Raw genomic sequence first — 20150 nt, forward strand, 5'->3', positions numbered from 1 at the left:
CCCCCCCCAACCCTCGGGATCTATTTGGCGTAGCGTTGAGCTTTTGCTTCTGATACAGTCCCGCCCATGTCATGCCACTATTGGAAATTGTTCGTACCAAGCATACAGATGAACAAGTAATTGTTGATCTGCTAGATGTTGGGAAGACTATAAAGAAAACACCTATTATCATTGGAAATTGCACAGGATTTGCTGTGAACAGAATGTTTTTCCCCTACTCTCAGGCTGCCATTTTACTTGCCGAACGTGGAGTAGATCCCTATCGAATTGATAGGGCGATTTCCAAGTTTGGAATGCCAATGGGACCCTTCAGGTTTATAATGGTTAAGAAGTTTGCTAGTTTGCACCATATTTTGTTCTCATTGAATCCTATTGAATTGTTTTATTCCTATTTGCTCTTGTTTTTTCCTGCAGGTTGTGTGACCTCGTTGGTTTCGGTGTGGCAGAAGCAACTGCCAGTCAGTTTGTTCAAGTTTTTCCAGAAAGAACTTATAAATCTGTGCTAATTCCTCTTATGCAAGAGGATAAGAATGCAGGTAGCTTTTTCCTTCCAAAATAAGCTTAAATCCTACAACTACCTGACAAGAATGGGCTCCAATGTGAAGCTAATAGTTACAAACGGTCAACAAACGGATGCCCAAAGCGAGGCGTTATACCTCACTTCCTTCCAAACCTCACTCAAAGAACGCTCCACACGCTTCATCTATTATTGAATATATTGCTACCTTTATTATGTAGTGTTAGATGATCTTCACCAGTGTTACATTACTTACAAGAATCATTTGTGTACATTACACATCTCAGGTGAATCCACTGGTAAAGGTTTCTATGTCTATGACCAGAACCGTAAAGCTGGGCCAAATCCGGAGTTAAAGAGTTATATCGAGAAGGCTCGGAGCACTTCCGGTATTTCAGTTGATCCTAAGGTCTCTTTCTCCCCTATGTCTCCTCACAAAACATATGTTCGCTCATTTCTCTTGATTTAGCATTTCTTTATGACCTTGGAAGTATAAGAAACTGGGGGAAACTGATTATTGTTGAGGTATGTCTAAACGATTTCGTTAATGTAGCTAATAAAGTTATCGAAAAAGGACATTGTGGAGATGATATTATTCCCGGTGGTGAATGAGGCATGTCGTGTCCTAGCAGAAGGCATAGCGGTCAAAGCAGCCGACCTGGACATTGCTGGTGTAATGGGAATGGGTTTCCCCTCTTACAGGTTTGTTAACTTGACCAGTTGATCTCATTTTAATATATCTCTTTTGTTCCGAAACTAGTGTATAAAATTTTGTGTCCCTAAGCAGGGGAGGACTCCTGTTCTGGGCGGATTCTCTTGGATCAAATTACATCTATTCAAGATTGGAGGCATGGTCGAAACAGTATGGTGGATTTTTCAAGTCTTGTGGATACTTGGCTGAAAGAGCTACTCAGGGTGCAACTCTGGTGAGAAATCTACATCCTAATTTAACCGAGCTTATTTTCCGTGCACCTGTTACTAAATCCTCATCTCTTATACATCTCCCACATAAATCAAGAGCTGAACTCTAGCCAAAACAGAAAGCTAAGAAACAGATTAACTCTATTTTGGCAAACAAAAGATGTGATGGAATAAGTTTCGAGGCAAAAGCTCGGAGCATCCAAATATCCTATGGAAAACAAGATCGCTTGCCAACTTCTAAGTGACTAATGAACTTTCCAGAAGTCATTTCTGATAGAATTTAAGGCTCACAACCAAATAACCAACAACAAACTAAAACAAAATTACTAAGTCACAATTATTCATCCATATTACATACTACGCTGCATCACTTTGAGACTCCGGATGATATTGCCTAGAGTTATTGAGAATGGAAAGAAACACTCCTGAATTGCCTATCCTAGTTACATATTTATCATGATAATTGCTTCTCAAAGTGATGCTTATTTTTGGTTTGAATGCAGAGTGCTCCTGCTGGTCATAGCAAACCTCGAATATAAGATCGATCAACTCAACTGGAAGTTTTTTTGTGTTTCTTCTGAAAATCTAGATAAGATTCCTCGGATTGGGCTTGGACGAATAATGTATTGAGGTTGAGGTTGTACCTATGGAAGACATTTATTTTTGAAGGAGTTTGAGTAGGAGCAATATTTCAATTGGTAGCATTCTTTATCATTTTCTCTTTTGATGGAACTTTTGGGAGTTTACATTCGTTTAGATTCTAGAAATTTTTCAAAATGTGTCCCTCCTATCAATCCCATTATTGTCATCCAATACCTTAAATGCTATCTAATTTTAAGTTATTGGGTCTACAAAGTACAAACAAGGAAGTCGAGTACAGAGTTTTCCGGGAGATAAACTTCACAGATTTCATAACTATTTTAATCAAATTTGAACTAAAACAGGATATGCCAAATAATCTGCTATGTTAGAAGCAATATTTGAATCTCATTTTCACATGTTCGTGAATCCTGTATTATATACTCAAATGATTCAGAACAATAATGAGCAAGGATGTGCACAAAAATGAAAAATTTTAAGGGAAGGAAAAGATGGAATGATGATCAAAAGGACATTTAAGTAAAGACTTGAGCTTCACTTCAATATTTGAAGAATGTAGAGAAGCAAATCAGTATCTTCTTTCAGTTTGTACAACGGTTTTGACTTTATTTGAAAAATGGATCATACTAACTTCATGAGGAAGTGATTATAGAAAAATTACAGAGTCGTACCACTCCAGTGTCATTGATGCCAATGGTGCCAAGTGATTGGCTCAGCACAACTCCGATAAACCTTTGGGTCTTAGCCCTCGTGATCCAGCCATGAGTGTCCCGTTCTGCATCTGAGCATAGAGTCTCACAACTTGAAAATCCATCGATATAACCTGCTTTAATTTAAAACAGGATCAGTTTCCCATCAGTTGGCGAGTTATGAATATCATACTTTCACAGGAAAAACGGTATAGATGTATGTTTTTTTTTTTTTTTTTTTTTTTTTGGGATAAGAGACAGAGACTTCAGTAATAATGATTTCTTTTTCAGGGATCATATAGAGACAGGTTCATTAAACAATCTGAGTCTAAACCACCTAACACATGAGAGACACAAAAGGCTGGATCAAAATGGGATACAAAGCTTCAAAAAATAACAAAACTTAATATTGCAGTCTTTATATTCAAGCAAAGTTAACAATTGAACTTGCAAACAACAGGACTTGGATATTATCTCCAGAAAGATAATAAGATCTCTTTTCTAAGAATGAGAGAGCCCCTGTTTACCTTTATGCAAACCCGAGATTATTCATCTTCTCGCAATGAGGAGTTGGGAGATTTTTATTCCACTTGCGTCTCTGGAGTTCTACATGACAATAACGCCAAACCATGCTTTTATAATCCCTAATCACACTACTCTCTATTTCAGATCGAGCTCGGCTTCCAAGAGGATATCTTTCATCAAAATCTGATGATTTGACAAAAAACTCCACTCCATGTTTCTCCGTAGCCATGGGAATAATGTAGGATAGATTTTTATGCAAAGAATAGTCTGGCTCTGGAAAGGGCATATAAGCCAACAAGACAATTAACAAGAATGGTAACATTAGAAGTAAAACCAACAAGTTGGGACCTCCCCCATCAGATTCTGTCCTCCGTTGGCTTCTCGCACCTCCAGTGCTATAAGTATAAGCACGACTCGTCTGAAACATATTTCCTTGCCCAAAAAACGCCCTGAATATCTCGTCAGGATCAAAATTTTCTTCAAACAAATCACGACCCGTTCTCCTGCGCCTTACATTATGCTGTTGGTTGTACTCATATTGATCAACCAAAGCTGTGTGGTCATATTGCCTTCTCGACGTGTCATCGCTCAAACACATGAAAGCCTTGGATAATTTCTTGAATGCTTCATCTGAACCAGGAGCCTTGTTCTTATCAGGGTGAACTTTCAAGGACAATTTCTTATAAGCCCTCTTAATTTCTTCAGCCGAACTAGTTTTCTCCACACCAAGAATTTTGTAATAGTCCTTAGCTGTTTTTATCTGCCTGATCAATTGAACATTTTCAATACTGTAATTACGTTCACCATTCAAACCGTCAACATGATTCGCCGAACCAGAAACACTATGAACTTTTCCCGTGCGTTTCCCATCGGAGGAAGATGAAGGTGATTTCGAGTCGATTTCCTCGCACGCCGACAATAACTCGTCCACTTCCAAACTCCGATTAAGGCGACAAGCAATTTTAATGAATTTGAGTGCTCGCTCTTTATTCCCCGATGCAATTGCTTCTTCCGCTATGCGAATACATCTTAAAGCTTCGTCCTTATTCCCATCCATAATCGTACCGACACAATCTTTCAAAGAAAACCCTAAACCGCCGGATTTCCTTCAGCACAATCTCATACACAATTCCAACTATACTGATAACAAATTCGTGACAGATAAGACCTAAATTACAGAAAAAAAAAATAGAAATCCACTATCAAATTTCGCAACAGTACTGGCAGTGAGCGGATCAACAAAATCACATAAGCAAGGCTAAGCTAGAGTATACATCATTATCATCCACATTATATATACACGATAGATAAGAAAGGATGAGGAATGAGAGTCGTGCCTGATGAAAGAAGATTGACAGCTTCAAACTCGGAGAAAGATGAGGATCGGGATTCATTCAGAAGATTGAACTCCTAATAGAAAAAATTTCCCCATGAACACCGAGCTCGGAGTTGGCCTGCTGCAATGGCCTTCGTTCGTCAGCAGACAGGACTTTTCATTTCCATTAAAAGCCGTGGAGACTTTCGGAGATTTAAGGTGAGATTTAAGCAATAAATTTTCAAAAAATAATATTAAAAAAAAAAAAAGGTATTAATTATAATAATAAGGATGGATGGCTTAATTCTCATTCCAGATAATTATAATATTTATTAAATTTCAAACCCTAAAATAAACACTATCAAATTTTAGATTTAAATTAGATAACAATTTAAAGTTAAATTAAATTCCTTGAAATTACATTAAAGTATTAACATCTAGATAAACTTAAATATATATATATATATATATATATATATACATACCCTGAATTTAAATTTAGTCTAAATAATTACCATTATTTGGATAAAATAGGATTACACGTGTACACATATCTTAACAATTAAGTATTTCACCTTTTTTTTTTAATATGAGTTCAATCCATTTTATGTAATAAAATATAATTATCGATTCAACATCCGTTACTAAGAAACTATATGAAATTATAAATAAATATTTTTAATAGGAATTAAAATAAACAATACATGGATCACACCTACTTCATCTTTAACTAGATTTACGGTTCGTTAAATTACAAATTAAGTATTAATCACTCTATTTTTAAAATTATAAATTTAATATTTCAATTTTGATATTTTAAGATTTACAAATTTATTAAATATAAAATTAAAAAATTAAAAATATATTTACACAACGTTCCAAACTTTTATTAGTATTCACTCAAAATTAAGCCTATGTAAATAGGTAACTCTCTTCGATCGGTCTTATTGTTGCTGTAATTCTGGAAGTTCCTTATTGTTGCTGTAATTCTGGAAGTTCGAAAAGTCTCTTCCCTGTTCGCCTTTGAACTCTTAACTTGATTTACCATTGGAATGTTTCAAATTGCTTCGTGATCTATAAGAACAAGTTTATCTTCATGTTATCTAAATAGACATGGCTTAAAAGTAAAGTAATTGATAATTAAACTTTTAAAGTTTATTCTTAATTTAAATCTTGACAACGTCGATCAAATGGAGGATTTCCACATAAACGTCATTTTGATATGAAAACCTTAACTAATTGGATCTAAGAACGTTTACGAACATACAAACTCCTAGATCACAAATGTTAAAACTCTTGAATCCCGAATCAAGAGGATTTCTGCCTAGACGTTATTTTGATATGAAAACCTTAACTAATTGGATCTTATAACGTTCACGAACATACAAACTCCTAGATCACAAATGTTAAAACTCTTGAATCCCGAATCAAGAGGATTTCCGCCTAGACATCATTTTGATATGAAAACCTTAACTAATTGGATCTTAGAACGTTTACGGACATACAAACTCCTAGATCACAAATGTTAAAACTCTTGAATCCCGAATCAAGAGGATTTCCGCCTAGATGTCATTTTGATATGAAAATCTTAACTAATTGGATCTTAGAATGTTTACGAACCTACCAACTACTAGATCACAAATGTTAAAACTCTTGAATCCCAAATCGAGAGGATTTCATATGGTACAAATTTACCTTAATCACACAAAATTTCTCACATTCACGAGCCATTCTCAACACATTCTCTCATACTTACCATTCTAATAAGCTTCTATTTCACATGGAAGAAGAAATTAAATACATAAACAAAAGAGAACAAGATTACAACATTGAAAGCTTCACAAAATATCAAACTACGTTACCTGGTTAGCTTATGCACATTAGTTTTCTTCATCAGAATCAAAAGACTGCCGTTTCCTCACAGATTCAATCACATTCAAGCGTGAGGTATTTGCGCCATTGTTTCCTCCAGTACAAGACTTGAGTTTAGGCAAACTTAGAGAACCAAGAGGCGGCGTCGAAGTCCCTCTATTCACTTCTCTAAGCACAGACTTAGCTGTGGCTGCAGCGGTTACATCAGCAATGGCTGAAGCAACTCTTGAGTCCTTTTGGAGTTTGGAGGTTAGCTTGTTAATGGAGTTTCTAACATGAGGAGGAGCCTCAGGAGAAAGATAATTAGCTGACTTTTGCATCTCGTTGACCGCCTCGGCCGCGGCCGACTTAGCTTTGGTAGCTTCGTACTTTTGAATGTCATAGACGAGCTCTTTCTGAAGTTGCTTATCAGCTACCAACATGTCATCGATGTCGTTCTTGTAGTCTTTGAGAAGAACTAGAAGACATTCCATAAGAGAACCTATTTTCAGAAAGTATAAAAGGTTAAACATATCGCAGGGTCGGTTTGGAACGAATTTCTACGTAAAAAGCATTTAAAGAAGTGATTTCACACCTATAAGAGGGCTATTCTTGCTTTCCATTAGCCTTTTTAGCTCAGTGAAGATGGGAATGGAGTTTTGAATGAGACCTTTTCTCACAACATGAGTGATGACCTTTCCTCTAGCAGCAGACACCCCTCCGCTCTCGCCTCCTTCCTCATCTACATCACCAGATTCCGACGACGACCCTCGATTTATCGATAATCGAATCTCTTTACAAGCAAGAATATCAAAGGTGTCCTGCGATCTCAGCCAAGGAGAACTAATAAGATTCTAGTATGTAAACACTAAAGAAGAGAAAAGAAGAAAAGAAAAAATACAAAGATTGTTGAAAGCTTTTGAATTTGAACCTGTAAAACAGACCGTGCAGTGGTATCATCCATACTGAGTTTACCATCTGAAGCTTCACCAAGAATCTCTGAACATAGCTTTGCAAAGGTGGCCAGGAGATGTCCGGGAGCCATTTGTTTTAACAAAGAAACATAAATGTGCATTCTCCTGCGCCTCGAACTTTCATCATTACCTCTAAGAATATGAACTTCAATCATTTTCTTACAGATAATTGTGATAACATGTCACAAAGTTCAAACATTCCTCTTACCGAATAGAGAATAATCGGCTTTCAGCTCTCGAAGCCTTCGAATCGTTATGTCCAGAATGGGCACGACAGTCATTCAGAACATAAATTGCTTCTACAAAACTGTTGTAAGCCAAAAGTGGCGCCTTTACTGCAAATTCAGTTTCACAATTCAAATGTATTGGCATGTTGTAATGATGTGATCAATATTATAACCATGAGAACGGCTAGTAATGCTAACCTTTTAAAATGTTCCCAAAAAGGAAATCTGCTAGTTGACGAATCTTCTCTGATTCGTCGACAAGTGACAAGAGAAACCGAAGAAACAAAACCCCTCTCCATTTCACATAGTCTCTCTGAAAATTAAAATGGTATTTGTGAGATCCCACGTCGGTTGGGGAGGAGAACGAAGCATTCTTTATAAGGGTGTAAAAACATCTCCCAAGCAGACACATTTTAAGAACTTTGAGGGGAAGCTCAAGAGGGAAAGCTCAAAAATGACAATATCTGCTAGCGGTGAGCTTGGGTCGTTACACTATTATGGAGAAGTGAAAATCTCAAGTTTTTAGGGGTTAGAAGAATTACCTGTAGTAATCTCGATAGAAGTATGAATGTGTGTCTTCTGACAAGTTCACAAGGGTCGCGAAGGCATTTCGTGATCTTCGTAAGGTAGCTGTTCAATTCAGAGATGGTTAGATAGTAACATGGAAGAAATATTAAAAGACTTCACTATCATTGGCATTGCCAAACACTCACATCGTGCATTAGTCTTACCAATCAACTAGAGCAGTATAGCGTACACAAAAATCTGCCATCGTGATAACAAGGTTGTTGCGGAGAGCTGCGCAGTCACTATTTTCAAGCTCCTGAACTAACATAAAAAATTTAGGCCACTAGAGGTGCATCAAAAGTAAATTTTGATTGCATAAAAGACATTGATAAAGTAGTATGTACCACGATTATAGCTTTGATATCTATTATAAGACATGGAGGAAGAACTTTAATTATTTATTTATTATATATATGTACATAAGAAGAGAGAACTTCAATAACAAACAGATCGATCAAAATTTATTGGTAGGGGGAACACTTCAATTCTACAATGGATGATATTCCAAAAAGAGTATATGATTGAACTCATGTAGTTATCGTGGTATTATTCCTTTAACCAGACTAATGCCAGAAATCTACTTGTTTAAACAACATTCATGCAAATCATAAAAAATCACGACTCTCCACAATAGTATGATATTGTCCACTTTGATCATAGACTCTAATGGTTTTGCTTTGGGCTTCCTCAAAAGGCCTCATACTAGTGGAGATGTATTCCTTACGTATAACTTCATGATCATTCCCTAAATTAGCGGGAATCCCTCCCAACAATTCTCAACGATATAAATAAAGAATCAAAACCTAACCTGTACAAATAGAGGAATGTAGCTCTTTGCACACTTCTCGTCAGCAAGGCAAATCTTCCCCATTGTCAACCATGCTTGAACGTATAAAGAAGGCGCAGTTTCCCTTATAGATACCGTTTGAATAGGTAGTTTATTCGATTTGGAATCACGGTTTCCAGACGTGATAACGGTGTGGAGAAGTGGTATGATGGTAGTTATGTCAGCAGATGGACAGATGATAATCAAAGAGCCAATGGTGTAAGCGGCAGTGATTGCTCGTGACAGTGACTTGCTCGGGGCAGTTGCTCGCTTTCCCAATCTACTACCACTTTTAGGAGGTGGTGTTATGAAGTTCACATCTTTTTTTGCTTTTCTATGCTTGGATATATACTTCTCCAATATTTGAGAGGCTTTGGAGAGCAGCTGGTTTACCCATGTTAGGATATGCTCATCGGCTTCAGCAGATTGCATAGCCTTCCGTTTGCACAATGTTTTAAGTGTTTTTACATGCGCATTCACCTACCAAGAGATCACCATTATTTACAAATGCGTGTGAAATATATCAAGAAAAAGAGACTGGAATAACAAGTATTGATCTATTAAAATTGATGCTTGGCAGGCAAATTACTATAAGAAAATCCAAACCCAGAACATTTTTCGCTTGTATTTATACTTAATCACTGTTTTCCATAAAATTTTCAAATATTCTGGATGTTTACAGGCCTTTTTTCCCATTTTAAAGATGTTTGAAACAAGAATGGTGAAGCAAAATAAAAGATGAGAAAAAAATCCCAATTGCAAAACACATGCAGATGCACTCACACGCATTGGCTGATAAGATGAACTTATCATGAACAGCCAACTACCCACGCTCACCGGCCATTTATTCACGTTCACTGCAGAAGAGTTGTTAGCTAATTCCAAGAAGAATTTTCCCCCACTTTAATGACATTTAAGTGAAACAGTACACATACATGCTAAAAATGCTTGGAAATAATTTTGAAACGATTAAACTCATTTTTTTTCATCTTTCAAACGTGTCTTTAATCATTTAAATTGATAGTATAAAACTAGTGTTTTAAAGGACAAAAACATATTGACTTTTAATGATAAAGGAGTGTGCGTGATTTTGAACATGACAACGGTAATTCTGAGTATTTCAAAACTATCGCATGCATAAATGAGAGAGAAATATTATACAGCATAGAACTGTACCCATGATGAACAGTGTCCACTGAAGTGTGTTAAGAAACTACTAATTGGTGAATTTAATCTTGATTATCTAATCAACAGCACTGGAGAAATAAACCAACAGTTAAAGACTGTAAAACAAAGTCTGAAAACAATCTTTTTGATGCTTACCTCGGTAGAATGCATGCTGAATTCTTCAACCTTTTTAATCAATTCGTGAGCCAACTTTTCTGCAGGTTCTGGAGGCAGCTCAAGAGAAACATTAGAGATGGTTTGCAAGAGAAAAACTCGATCCTGAGCCCAAGCGATGGAATTTGACTCTGGGTTGTTTTCATCTCCGAATAAACCTACTTGAGCCACTGGACTCCCAAACTCAGCCCTACCATGATCATCAAGGATTTTCCAGTGATGATGAAGAAACTCCCAGTCAACTGCTTTCACAAGATAAGCAGACACTTCCGACAGCAGGAACCAGGCACCCGGGGGAGCTGTCCACTTCTCCGGTGGTAAGGATTGGCTTAGCCATAAGGATTCAGATGTCTTTATAATCGTCTGAAGTGAAACGGCAATTGTGCTTTCAAATCGTTTCTTTTTTCCCAAGTTAGCACAAACTTTCTTCACCCACGGCATTACCTCTGCATGACTTATCTCTTTAAGAAGATCCAATACTCCAGGAATTAACAACTCAAATTGCCTCTTTAAATCAAGGGTTCTTGATCCATCACGGGGTAAACTTGAAGATCCAACTCTAGACAACCGGTCTAGTACTAGTTCTTGAAACAAGTTTTCACACTCTTCTTGAATGCTAGATTCATTATCAGCAATCAAACGTGGAATAGAATGTAGCCACTCGACAGTGACACTTTCATCTGGGAATCTTCGGAAGGCCTAAGAGTAGATAATGATTCAAACGTGAGACCAATAATGAATGAAAATTTGAAATTGTAACTATTAGCAGTTGGGCACAGCAGAAAATGAGAGAACTAACTCCAAAATATCAAAAGCTCCAAAGAAGATGACCAATGGTAAAAGAGAATTTAATATACCATACAACCACTATAGGCTCAATGATCACTTAGTTTCATTTACCTCATTTAAGACGACAACTTTATTTTAATTTTTATGTGGATATGCACGATTATCAGCAAGGAATGAAAGGAAAGAGACAGGAGAAAACAACATTTGACTTCATGAGAAAATGAGAAAATGAGAAAATTAGAACGTGGCACTCCCTTCCAACAATTCTCAACAATCATCTTCTAAAATAAATTACATTATAGAGCCTCCCCTGAGGCTCTCGAACAGCTTCTCCATAATCAAGGCTCAACTTTTTTTCTGGAGTCCTCGAGCAAAATACACTCTTTGTTCGACACTTGAGTTGCTTTTAACTACACCTTCGAGGCTCACAATTTCTTTATTCGACAGTTGAGGATTCTATTGACATTGTTTATTTAAGGACATGGCTCTGATACCATGTTAGGAATCACGAACCTCCACAATAATATGATATTGTCCACTTTGAGTATAAGCTCATGTGGTTTTGCTTTTGGTTTTTCCAAAAGGCTACTCATACCGATGAAGATGTATTCCTTACTTATAAACCCATGATAATTTTCTAAGTTATCCAACGTTGGACTCCGTCCCAACGATCCTCAACACCTCATACCAACTAAACACATTATATAAACTTTAAACTTAATAAAAACGTTAGTGATTCACCTCAGAAAGAGCCGACATTGCAGCTTTCCGTATGCTAACAAGTGGGTCGGAACAAGCAATTCCAACAGTCTTCAGCATATCTCCATCCATTGATCCACCAAGGAGGGCTGTACACTTGGTAACCAGAAATAACGCAGCCTTCCTAACTGCCGCCTTCTCATCCACACACCTTTTTCGCAAAAGAGCATGAATTTCACTTCCATTCTTTTTGCAATGTCTGTCACCAGACCCCAACACTTCCTTCAGTAAGGCCTTATTCTTGTCATTGTCAGACAAGAACACCACAAGGTGAGCTAAGTTGGATAGTGCCCGGGCACGAATTGCAGCACCAGCATCTGAACATCGTTGGACCAATGCCACCAAGCACCCAAATCTCCACGAATCCTTCAGTTCACTTTCGGAATCAACGGCCACTGGATCACTCAAGGACATTATCAGCGTTGAGATAAGATCAATAGCTAACAGCCTAAGATTAGACTTTCCTCGGGTCATCTTCACTACATAATCCACAAACCCAATTTGATCCTTGAATTCCATCACTTTAACAACCTCCATTATTGAATCAACAGCTAAAGCACGAGGCTCGGATTTCTCAGGTGCCTTCTGAACCAAATACCTTGGAAGATTCACCAGAGCGCTTTTAACACCATCTGATTCCTTTGCTGCATTCGCTATTTGAATAGTGACAAACTCCAGCGCAAACGCTCGCGCCTGATCTTTATGATGAAGAATCAATGGCGATAGAGACTTAATCACCTCAGCGGCAATACTCACCAGATCCCCATGCTCAGGACGCAATGTAGCACTCAAAATCCGCGAACATAAATTGGTTAACTTACTATAGATACTTAAATTAGTGCATACTTCTCGTGCCAAAACCGGAATATCAAATACAGTTTCAACCAAAGATTTCAAACTATCAGGGAATCGATCCAAGTGAATCAAACTCATTAGTATCCCTAACCTCTCAAGCACAGGATACAAGACTCTTGCATCGCATTCACCATCATGATGTTCGCCATTAAAACTCTGCCTCTGCGCACAATTCCTCAAACCCTTACCCTTAACACCGCCTTTCCTCTTCCGTTTGGGAGCAATGGACTCCTGATTTGAATCGTCCTGATTCGGCGTAGTCCGTGGTCGCTGCTTCAAGAATCGTCTCATAGACCTGAGAAACGAGAGAAAATCCATCGGATTGAACAGCGTGAAAACTGGTGCATTTGGGGCCAAAAGAAGGGACAAATAGACTTTAGAGGCTAAGATCGAAATACGAGGGGAAGGCTCATCCATGGCGGAGGCGATGGCGCGGATGAGGAAGGACGGAGATAGGGATTTGGCAGAGAGGTCTTCGTAGAGGCGAACGACTGGTTGTTGTTCATCGGTACCGATCGAGTTGTCCAACAAGCTTTGAAGGTCGAAGAGAGCGGAATCGGAGAGCGGCGGCGGAGGCTGAGAATGGAGATTTGTAGAGCCGTCGAGATAGCGAGCTTCTTCAAGCTCTGTGAGGATTCGAGAAACGGCTTCCTCCATGGCTGTGAAGTGTGAAGTTCGGAGGTCGGTCGCGATAAATCGCCAACGTCTCCAGTTGTGTTCGAATCTTTGAATTTTAACTTCCCGCTTAAAAGCCTTAAAAGCCTTTCTCACATCAGTCTCTTATCGGATGCCACGTGGATATTAAATACTTTTGGGAATTAAATTTTTGGTAAAAATACACTCTCGGACTTTTATTTTATTTTAATACTTAATTTGGTTATTTTTAATAAATTATAAAATAGTCTTTGCATTTTCAACAAATAATTAGTTTTAAACATCTTTGCAAACCCAATCTCTATTAAAAAAAAAAAATGCAAAAACTTACTACTTCAAAAACCTTAATCGCTAAAGGCTTTAATGGTTCTCTCCCTATTCATATACTCGTCTACCTTATCTTTAGCGGTATACTCGTCGACCTTACCTTGCAAAGTGAAGATCTCACTTATCCGAAGTAGTATTTTGGTATAGAATAAAAGCATCATGGACCGACAACTATTGTGAGTCCCCACATCGATTGGAGAGGGGAGCATACCATTATTTATAAGGGTGTAGAAACACCTCTGCCGAGTATACACATTTTAAAACCATAAGGCTGACTGTGATACATAACATACCAAAGCAGAGTTAGAGAAAGAAACGAACCATTCTTTATAAAGGTCTAGAAATCTCTACTCAATAGACACACTTTTAAACCATGAGGCTGTCGGTAATACGTAACAGGTCAAAGCAAACAATATCTATTAACGTTAAGCTTGAGCTGTTACAACTACTACTGCAGGTGCATCTACACATTTAATGTAGTGGCTTGGAAGCATGCCACCTTGACCATCTGCACATCTACTACTATAAACACATTTTTAAACCGTGAGGTTGCCGGTGATACGTAACAGGCCAACGCAGACAATATCTATTAACGTTAAGCTTGAGCTATTACAACTACTACTAATACATGCACATCTGCACATCTGCACATCTAATGTAGTGGCCTAGAAGCATGCTACCTTGACCATTTGCACATCTACTACTATAAACACATTTTTAAACCGTGAGCATGCCGGTGATACGTAATAGGTCAAACCAAACAATATATATTAACGTTAAACTTGAGTTGTTACAACTACTACTATATATACATCTGCACATATAATGTAGTGGCCTGGAAGCATGCTACCTTGGTCATCTGCACATCTACTATTATAGACACATTTTTAAACCGTGAGACTACCGGTGGTACATAACAGGCCAAAGAAAACAATATCTATTAACGTTAAACTTGAGCTGTTACAACTACTACTACATATACATCTGCACATCTAATGTAGTGGCCTAGAAGCATGCTACCTTGACCATTTGCACATCTACTACCATAAACACATTTTTAAACTGTGAACCTGTCGGTGATACGTAATAGGCCAAACCAAACAATATTTATTAATGTTAAGCTTGAGTTGTTATAACTACTACTACATGCACATTTGCACATGACCATTTGCACATCTACTAGTATAGACACATTTTTAAACTGTGAGACTACCAGTGATACGTAACAGGCCAAACAGACAATATCTATTAACATTAAGTTTGAACTGTTACAACTACTACTACATGCACATCTACTACTATAGACACATTTTTAAACCGTGAGAGTACAGGTAATACATAATAGACCAAAGCAGATAATATCTACTAACGTTAAGCTTGAGCTGTTACAACTACTATTACATAGTAGCTTGGAAGCATGCTACCTTTACCATTTTCTTCTCGAATCGCTAGCTATTCTCGAAAAGATACGAACCATCAAAATGTTATATATTTATATGGATTAAAAAAGAATTACTATATAGATTCATAAAACATATAACCACAAAAGTTCAAACTTGTACAAAATGAAAAGAAGCAAAGAAAGAAGGAAAATTTCACAAAAAGCGGAGAAGAGAGAAGCGAAGAGGGGAGGGAGAGAGGTAAATTAGGCCCTTAGAATAAAAATTGTGGATTAGCAGACAAAGAAAGAAAGAGGTTGGATGAATGGGATCCCTCCCCGGCCCTCTTAGCTCTCTTCGGTCTGCCAAATGTTATTCCTTGGGGGAAGTAATTGAGAGATCTCTTATTCTAAAGTGTATTTGGGAAGAGAGGTAGGTGTGACTAGACGGAGGAGGTGGTGGAGAGGGTGGAGAGGGTGGCGGCGGCAGCGGAGGAGGAGGAGGAGGCGTCGTCTTTGAGGTCGCCGAAGATGCGCTGACGGAAGTCGGAAACCATAAGGGGAAGGCCTTTACGAAGGGACACAGAGGGCTCCCAACCAAGAAGCTCCTTAGCTTTGGAAATGTCGGGCTTCCTCTTGTGTGGGTCGTCTTCTGTGTTCGGCCTGAACTCTATCCTTGCATTTGGATCTATTGTCTCTTGCACTACCTGCACATCACAATCCATCTTCACATCGATATGAACATAATTTAATAATGACTTTCATTAATGTTTCGGTACTCAAAATTAGTTGACTAAAGCTTGAATTTTTAGTAATTTTTTTGGTTCCAACTCACAAAATACAAACAATAATTCATATCCATCCATTTTTACATACCTAGTTCATGAACTACTTAGTCTTTAGAGCAGAATTTACTTGTTCAAGTGTTAATTTGAGCATAATTTACTTGTTAAAGTGTTACTAATTTTCTTAAGAGAAAGATTTGAAATCAAATGACTAATAGGTTTGAATCCTTAACCATAATCATAGTCCGAATTAGGTAAATTAATAAAAAAAATACTTAACTACACTTCTTTCATTAAATTATCTTATTGTGTTTGTATTTCCATTAACAAGACAATTCAATAGCTAATTTTTTTTTAATATTTTAATTTTATATGAATTTTCAGATTTTTTACAAACCTACTTAACAAATCTCTCGTTTCATTTCATCATATCATCGTATCAAAAACAACATCGAATGTTCTAAACAAAATAAATTTAAACATTCTAACATTAAAATTAGATTTGGTTTAGCACTACAAGTTCAAGGGAGTAAAGAGTGACCTGAGCAAGTTCAAGCATAGTGAATTCGCCGGGGTTGCCGAGATTGAAAGGGCCCACGTGCTCACCTTCCATGAGTTTCATTAAACCCTCCACCTGTCAGTTTATTGAACAGATCCAACAAAAGCTTTAATTTAAAAACTATATATATGATAGTTCCTTCTCTAGATTATCCCAATTTGAGTTCCATTTCCAATTTATGATATAATATTAACAGTCATTTTATGATGATAGATAAATAAATAAAAATATATATAAAGGCCTTACAAGATCAGAAACGTATTGAAAGCTCCGGGTCTGCTTGCCATCTCCATAAACTGTCAACGGCTCCTTTCTCAATGCCTGTGGGGAGTTTTTACAGAGTAATTGATTAGATTTGTGTACAAAATTTAATCTAACCTAACGTCTACCCAATATACCAATATATTAATAATGATGCAAGTTTTTGACAAACATCACTAATTGTGAACGTTTTTTTTGGGGTAAATTTTATAGTGTCTTATATGCTCCTGCTAGATTGAGCGATAAGACTCAAAAACTTAATGTACACACGAATAGAATAAGAGATCGAAATATGATGTTACCATCTTGGCCTAAGCGAGCTACCCTGTGACACAGGGCGAGCATGCCGAGACGAGTGTCTCGAGCAACTTGTTTTGAAATGGGTTTAGCTACCTTGTGCCGCAGGGCGAGCATGCTAAGACAAGTGTAGACTTGCTTTGAAATGAGTCTAGCTACCCTGTAGCATAGGGCGATCATGTCACTTTTGCAATGAGTTTTTCAAGAACAACATCCAATGACATGGGGTGTGTGTTTTTTTTTAGTTATGAAAATTTCTTTTAGCTAAAAAAAAGGTTATGATATTATAAAAATAAAACTTTTAAAACTCTAGCATTTATTTATAGCATTTTAGAGATTAAAATATATACACGAGGATTCGAACCCTGACTTTTTGAACAACATGAACTCACTACACTCCTAAATAAATAATTTTTTATTTGGTTATTAAAATTGATTGCAGAATTTGATGGCTTTTAGGATTACAAGCACATGGTTGTTTGGCAACAGAATATACAGTGGGGACCACGTGCCATGAACTCTTAGTGGCCGTACATTAACAGAAAGCGTACCTGTGCTACAAAATTGCTCACAACTCGTCCGTCATCGATGCACATCCGTGGTCCATAAGTGTTGAATATCCGAGCAATCCGGACCTGTAAGAAAATGGCAGATTCCAATCATGGCTGCCTACTCTAATTTTCTAACTAACATTTGGCTAAACAGAGCTTTCAGTAAAAAGTTGAGTTGCGACCTCAATGCCAAGGCCTCTGTGGTAATCCATTGTCAGAGTCTCCGCCGTGCGTTTTCCTTCATCGTAGCAGCTCCGAACACCTGCAAAGAGAAGGCCGATTGGCGGCAAGGAGCATAATCAGTAAACGAAACGGAAATGGAGGAAATGAAAAAACAGAGCACTGGCAGCCATGGTAGAGGGTTACCGATGGGGTTGACGTTGCCCCAGTAGGTTTCAGCCTGCGGGTGTTGGAGAGGATCGCCGTAGACTTCGCTGGTGCTGGTCAGCAAAAAGCGAGCGCCAACTCTCTTCGCAAGCCCTAGCATGTTCAATGTGCCGACGACATTGGTCTTGTGATCTCAATCAGGTTAAAGAAACCAAATCACATAATCGAAAAAGGAGGTTGCAGAAATACAAACAGAGAATGGATAATCTCAATAGAAAAAAAAATGTCAGAAGAACACAGAGATTCAGAGAAGGAAATTCGAGATTAATTTTGAAACTACTATTATAAACGAGAATTGAAGTTGAGTAATTCAATAGATTCATGCTCTGCACTATTTCTGTAGCCCTAAGATTAGAGATAATACGATTTGAAAGAAATTTGTTCTGAAAAAGTGAATAAATATCATGAAATTAAATTTTTAGAAAATCGAGAAAGAAGAAAAAGAAGGATATGATTGTCTTGACGGGATTGAATTTGTAATGAACAGGAGAAGCAGGGCAAGCTAAATGGAAGATCTGATCAACTTCCAATAGAATCGGCTCGACAACGTCGTGTCGGATCAGTTCGAATCTCGGGTTTCCGAAATGATGAACCAGATTATCCTTCCGCCCGGTGAAGAAGTTATCAACGACAATCACGTTATCGCCCCTCTCCATCAGACGGTCCACGAGATGGCTTCCAACGAATCCAGCGCCGCCGGTAACTACGATCCTCAGGATCCTCTTCTTCAATCCCGGCGGGACTTTACCCGCCATATTCACCCGCCCTAGCGATCCTTCACGGTGAGTTTCGTACAGAACTCTCCGCATCGGGATCGACGAATCCAATCGAACGAAAGCATTCAACGCCGCTTGATACCGTTGATCATCACGAAGCTCCAACGGAAAAGTCAAACGGACAACGTTAAACAACAGAGTTGCAATGGCAACGCCGATGAAAACGAATAGAAGACGCTGCTCGCGAAGCATGTAACGGATCGGACTCCTGAATTTGATTGAACAACCTGCCGGAGTCCTCGGTGGACCAATCACGGAATTATGAGTTTGTAGCGTCGGATTCGATTGATTTCTTCGAAACAACTCAGAATTCATCTTCTGAAAACAAAATTCACTCTCACTTCCCCGAGAAAATTTTCAGAGATTTGAAATTCGCAGAGCTTATGATGTGAGATTGAAAGTTTCAAGAGAACATACAGAGAGAGATTTGAGCATTAGTGTAAGAAAGAATGGGACGATGACTTTCGTGCATGAAATTTCGCCTTATAATCGTTCTTTTAAAGCGAACAAATTGGATAGGTTACACTATTGGGGCATCTCAAGTAAATACCCCTATTTATAAGCCCCAATTAATTATTTATTAAATAAACATTAAAAGCCCCAATTAATCCCAATTTCATACTTATTTAAAATCTCTAATTTTAGTCCATATGTTTTTTTAAAAAAAAATTAATTAATTTTTATCGATATTCATTATATAATACTAATAATTTTTATGCAATAAAATAATACAAGTTTTTTTTTTTTTTTTTTTTAAATCATAATTAATTGTTTTAAGGCGAAAACATGGATTTTTAAATTAATTATTTAAATTATATAATACACGTGTCTAATTTTTATCCTATGATGAGATGGAGCCTTGAAAATAACAAAGGGACACTTCATTCCTCTAAGCACTTTAAAAAAATCATTTATTTTATAAATATTTAAGATTAGTTGACCTTTTCACGTGCATAGTATTAACCTAACGATTAGAAATTATAAATTACTGTTTGTTCATCTGAAACGTCTTAAAGTAGCTATTGGATAATCTTCCTTCATCTCGTATTTCTTATAGGGAATGAAATACATCAACATCTATTACAAAATCACAACAATCGAATCAATTCCGGTAGAGACAGATGGAGATCCAATCATGCATGGTCGATGAGTAGAGAAAATTATTAATGATAAGTTGGAAGAAGGTGAAGACAATGTCCAGTCATCAGTCAACGTTCCTTTTATCCCAACAACTCTCATTTTGCCTAAGTCTCGACTTTTAATTTTGTCTAATAAATTTATAATATACTAACAAATTAAAATTAATCTATTTAAATTTTATTGTGCATTTTTTAGAATATTTAAAACAAGAAAGTGTTAAGGAAAGAGTACTTGGAATATAGAAATGAAAAACAGTTGATTTATTTATTTGTCCATGTT

General features: G+C 37.3%; 4 protein-coding genes across 7 annotated transcripts in view; 1 reads left to right on the top strand and 3 right to left on the bottom strand.

Moving 5' to 3' along the window:
* The window catches only part of LOC111499076 (glyoxysomal fatty acid beta-oxidation multifunctional protein MFP-a-like), a 7222-nt gene extending 4558 nt beyond the window's left edge, over positions 1-2664 (top strand). For 2 of the 3 annotated variants that reach the window (XM_023150531.1, XM_023150532.1), the window contains exons 13-18: positions 59-313; positions 415-536; positions 805-926; positions 1071-1219; positions 1305-1443; positions 1942-2664. In XM_023150531.1, the coding sequence (XP_023006299.1) occupies positions 59-313; positions 415-536; positions 805-926; positions 1071-1219; positions 1305-1443; positions 1942-1977 (823 nt within the window). In that variant the 3' untranslated portion in view covers positions 1978-2664. Of the gene's footprint in view, positions 1-58; positions 314-414; positions 537-804; positions 927-1070; positions 1220-1304 lie in introns of all 3 variants that reach the window. The other variant, XM_023150530.1, reaches the window with a different exon arrangement.
* On the bottom strand, positions 2553-4773 carry LOC111499080 (chaperone protein dnaJ 49). Of its 2 annotated transcripts, none has more exons than XM_023150537.1 (3): positions 4590-4773; positions 3255-4420; positions 2553-2861 (listed from the first exon to the last, which is right to left on the bottom strand). In XM_023150537.1, the coding sequence occupies exon 2, from the start codon at positions 4307-4309 to the stop codon at positions 3257-3259; it is 1053 nt and encodes a 350-aa protein (XP_023006305.1). In that variant the 5' UTR covers positions 4310-4420; positions 4590-4773; the 3' UTR covers positions 2553-2861; positions 3255-3256. The 2 variants fall into 2 exon arrangements, with proteins under 2 accessions (XP_023006305.1, XP_023006306.1); XM_023150538.1 differs by having other exon boundaries at positions 2553-2864.
* Positions 4774-6237: 1464 nt separating this feature from the next.
* On the bottom strand, positions 6238-13467 carry LOC111499074 (condensin-2 complex subunit D3). The gene is made up of 10 exons (XM_023150525.1): positions 11884-13467; positions 10336-11052; positions 8995-9492; positions 8351-8442; positions 8162-8249; positions 7818-7932; positions 7601-7727; positions 7350-7524; positions 7014-7239; positions 6238-6920 (listed from the first exon to the last, which is right to left on the bottom strand). Exons 1-10 carry the CDS (start codon positions 13411-13413, stop codon positions 6448-6450), a joined length of 4041 nt encoding a protein of 1346 aa, XP_023006293.1. The 5' UTR covers positions 13414-13467; the 3' UTR covers positions 6238-6447.
* A 1788-nt stretch (positions 13468-15255) lies between these two features.
* LOC111499022 (UDP-glucuronic acid decarboxylase 4-like) lies at positions 15256-19199 on the bottom strand. The gene is made up of 7 exons (XM_023150460.1): positions 18408-19199; positions 17935-18082; positions 17751-17830; positions 17569-17652; positions 16706-16780; positions 16442-16534; positions 15256-15822 (listed from the first exon to the last, which is right to left on the bottom strand). The coding sequence occupies exons 1-7, from the start codon at positions 19044-19046 to the stop codon at positions 15559-15561; spliced, it is 1383 nt and encodes a 460-aa protein (XP_023006228.1). The 5' UTR covers positions 19047-19199; the 3' UTR covers positions 15256-15558.
* Between the last annotated feature and the right edge of the window lie 951 nt (positions 19200-20150).

Source organism: Cucurbita maxima, unplaced genomic scaffold, assembly GCF_002738345.1.
Source record: "Cucurbita maxima cultivar Rimu unplaced genomic scaffold, Cmax_1.0 Cma_Scf00026, whole genome shotgun sequence".
Taxonomy (NCBI): Eukaryota; Viridiplantae; Streptophyta; class Magnoliopsida; order Cucurbitales; family Cucurbitaceae; genus Cucurbita; species Cucurbita maxima.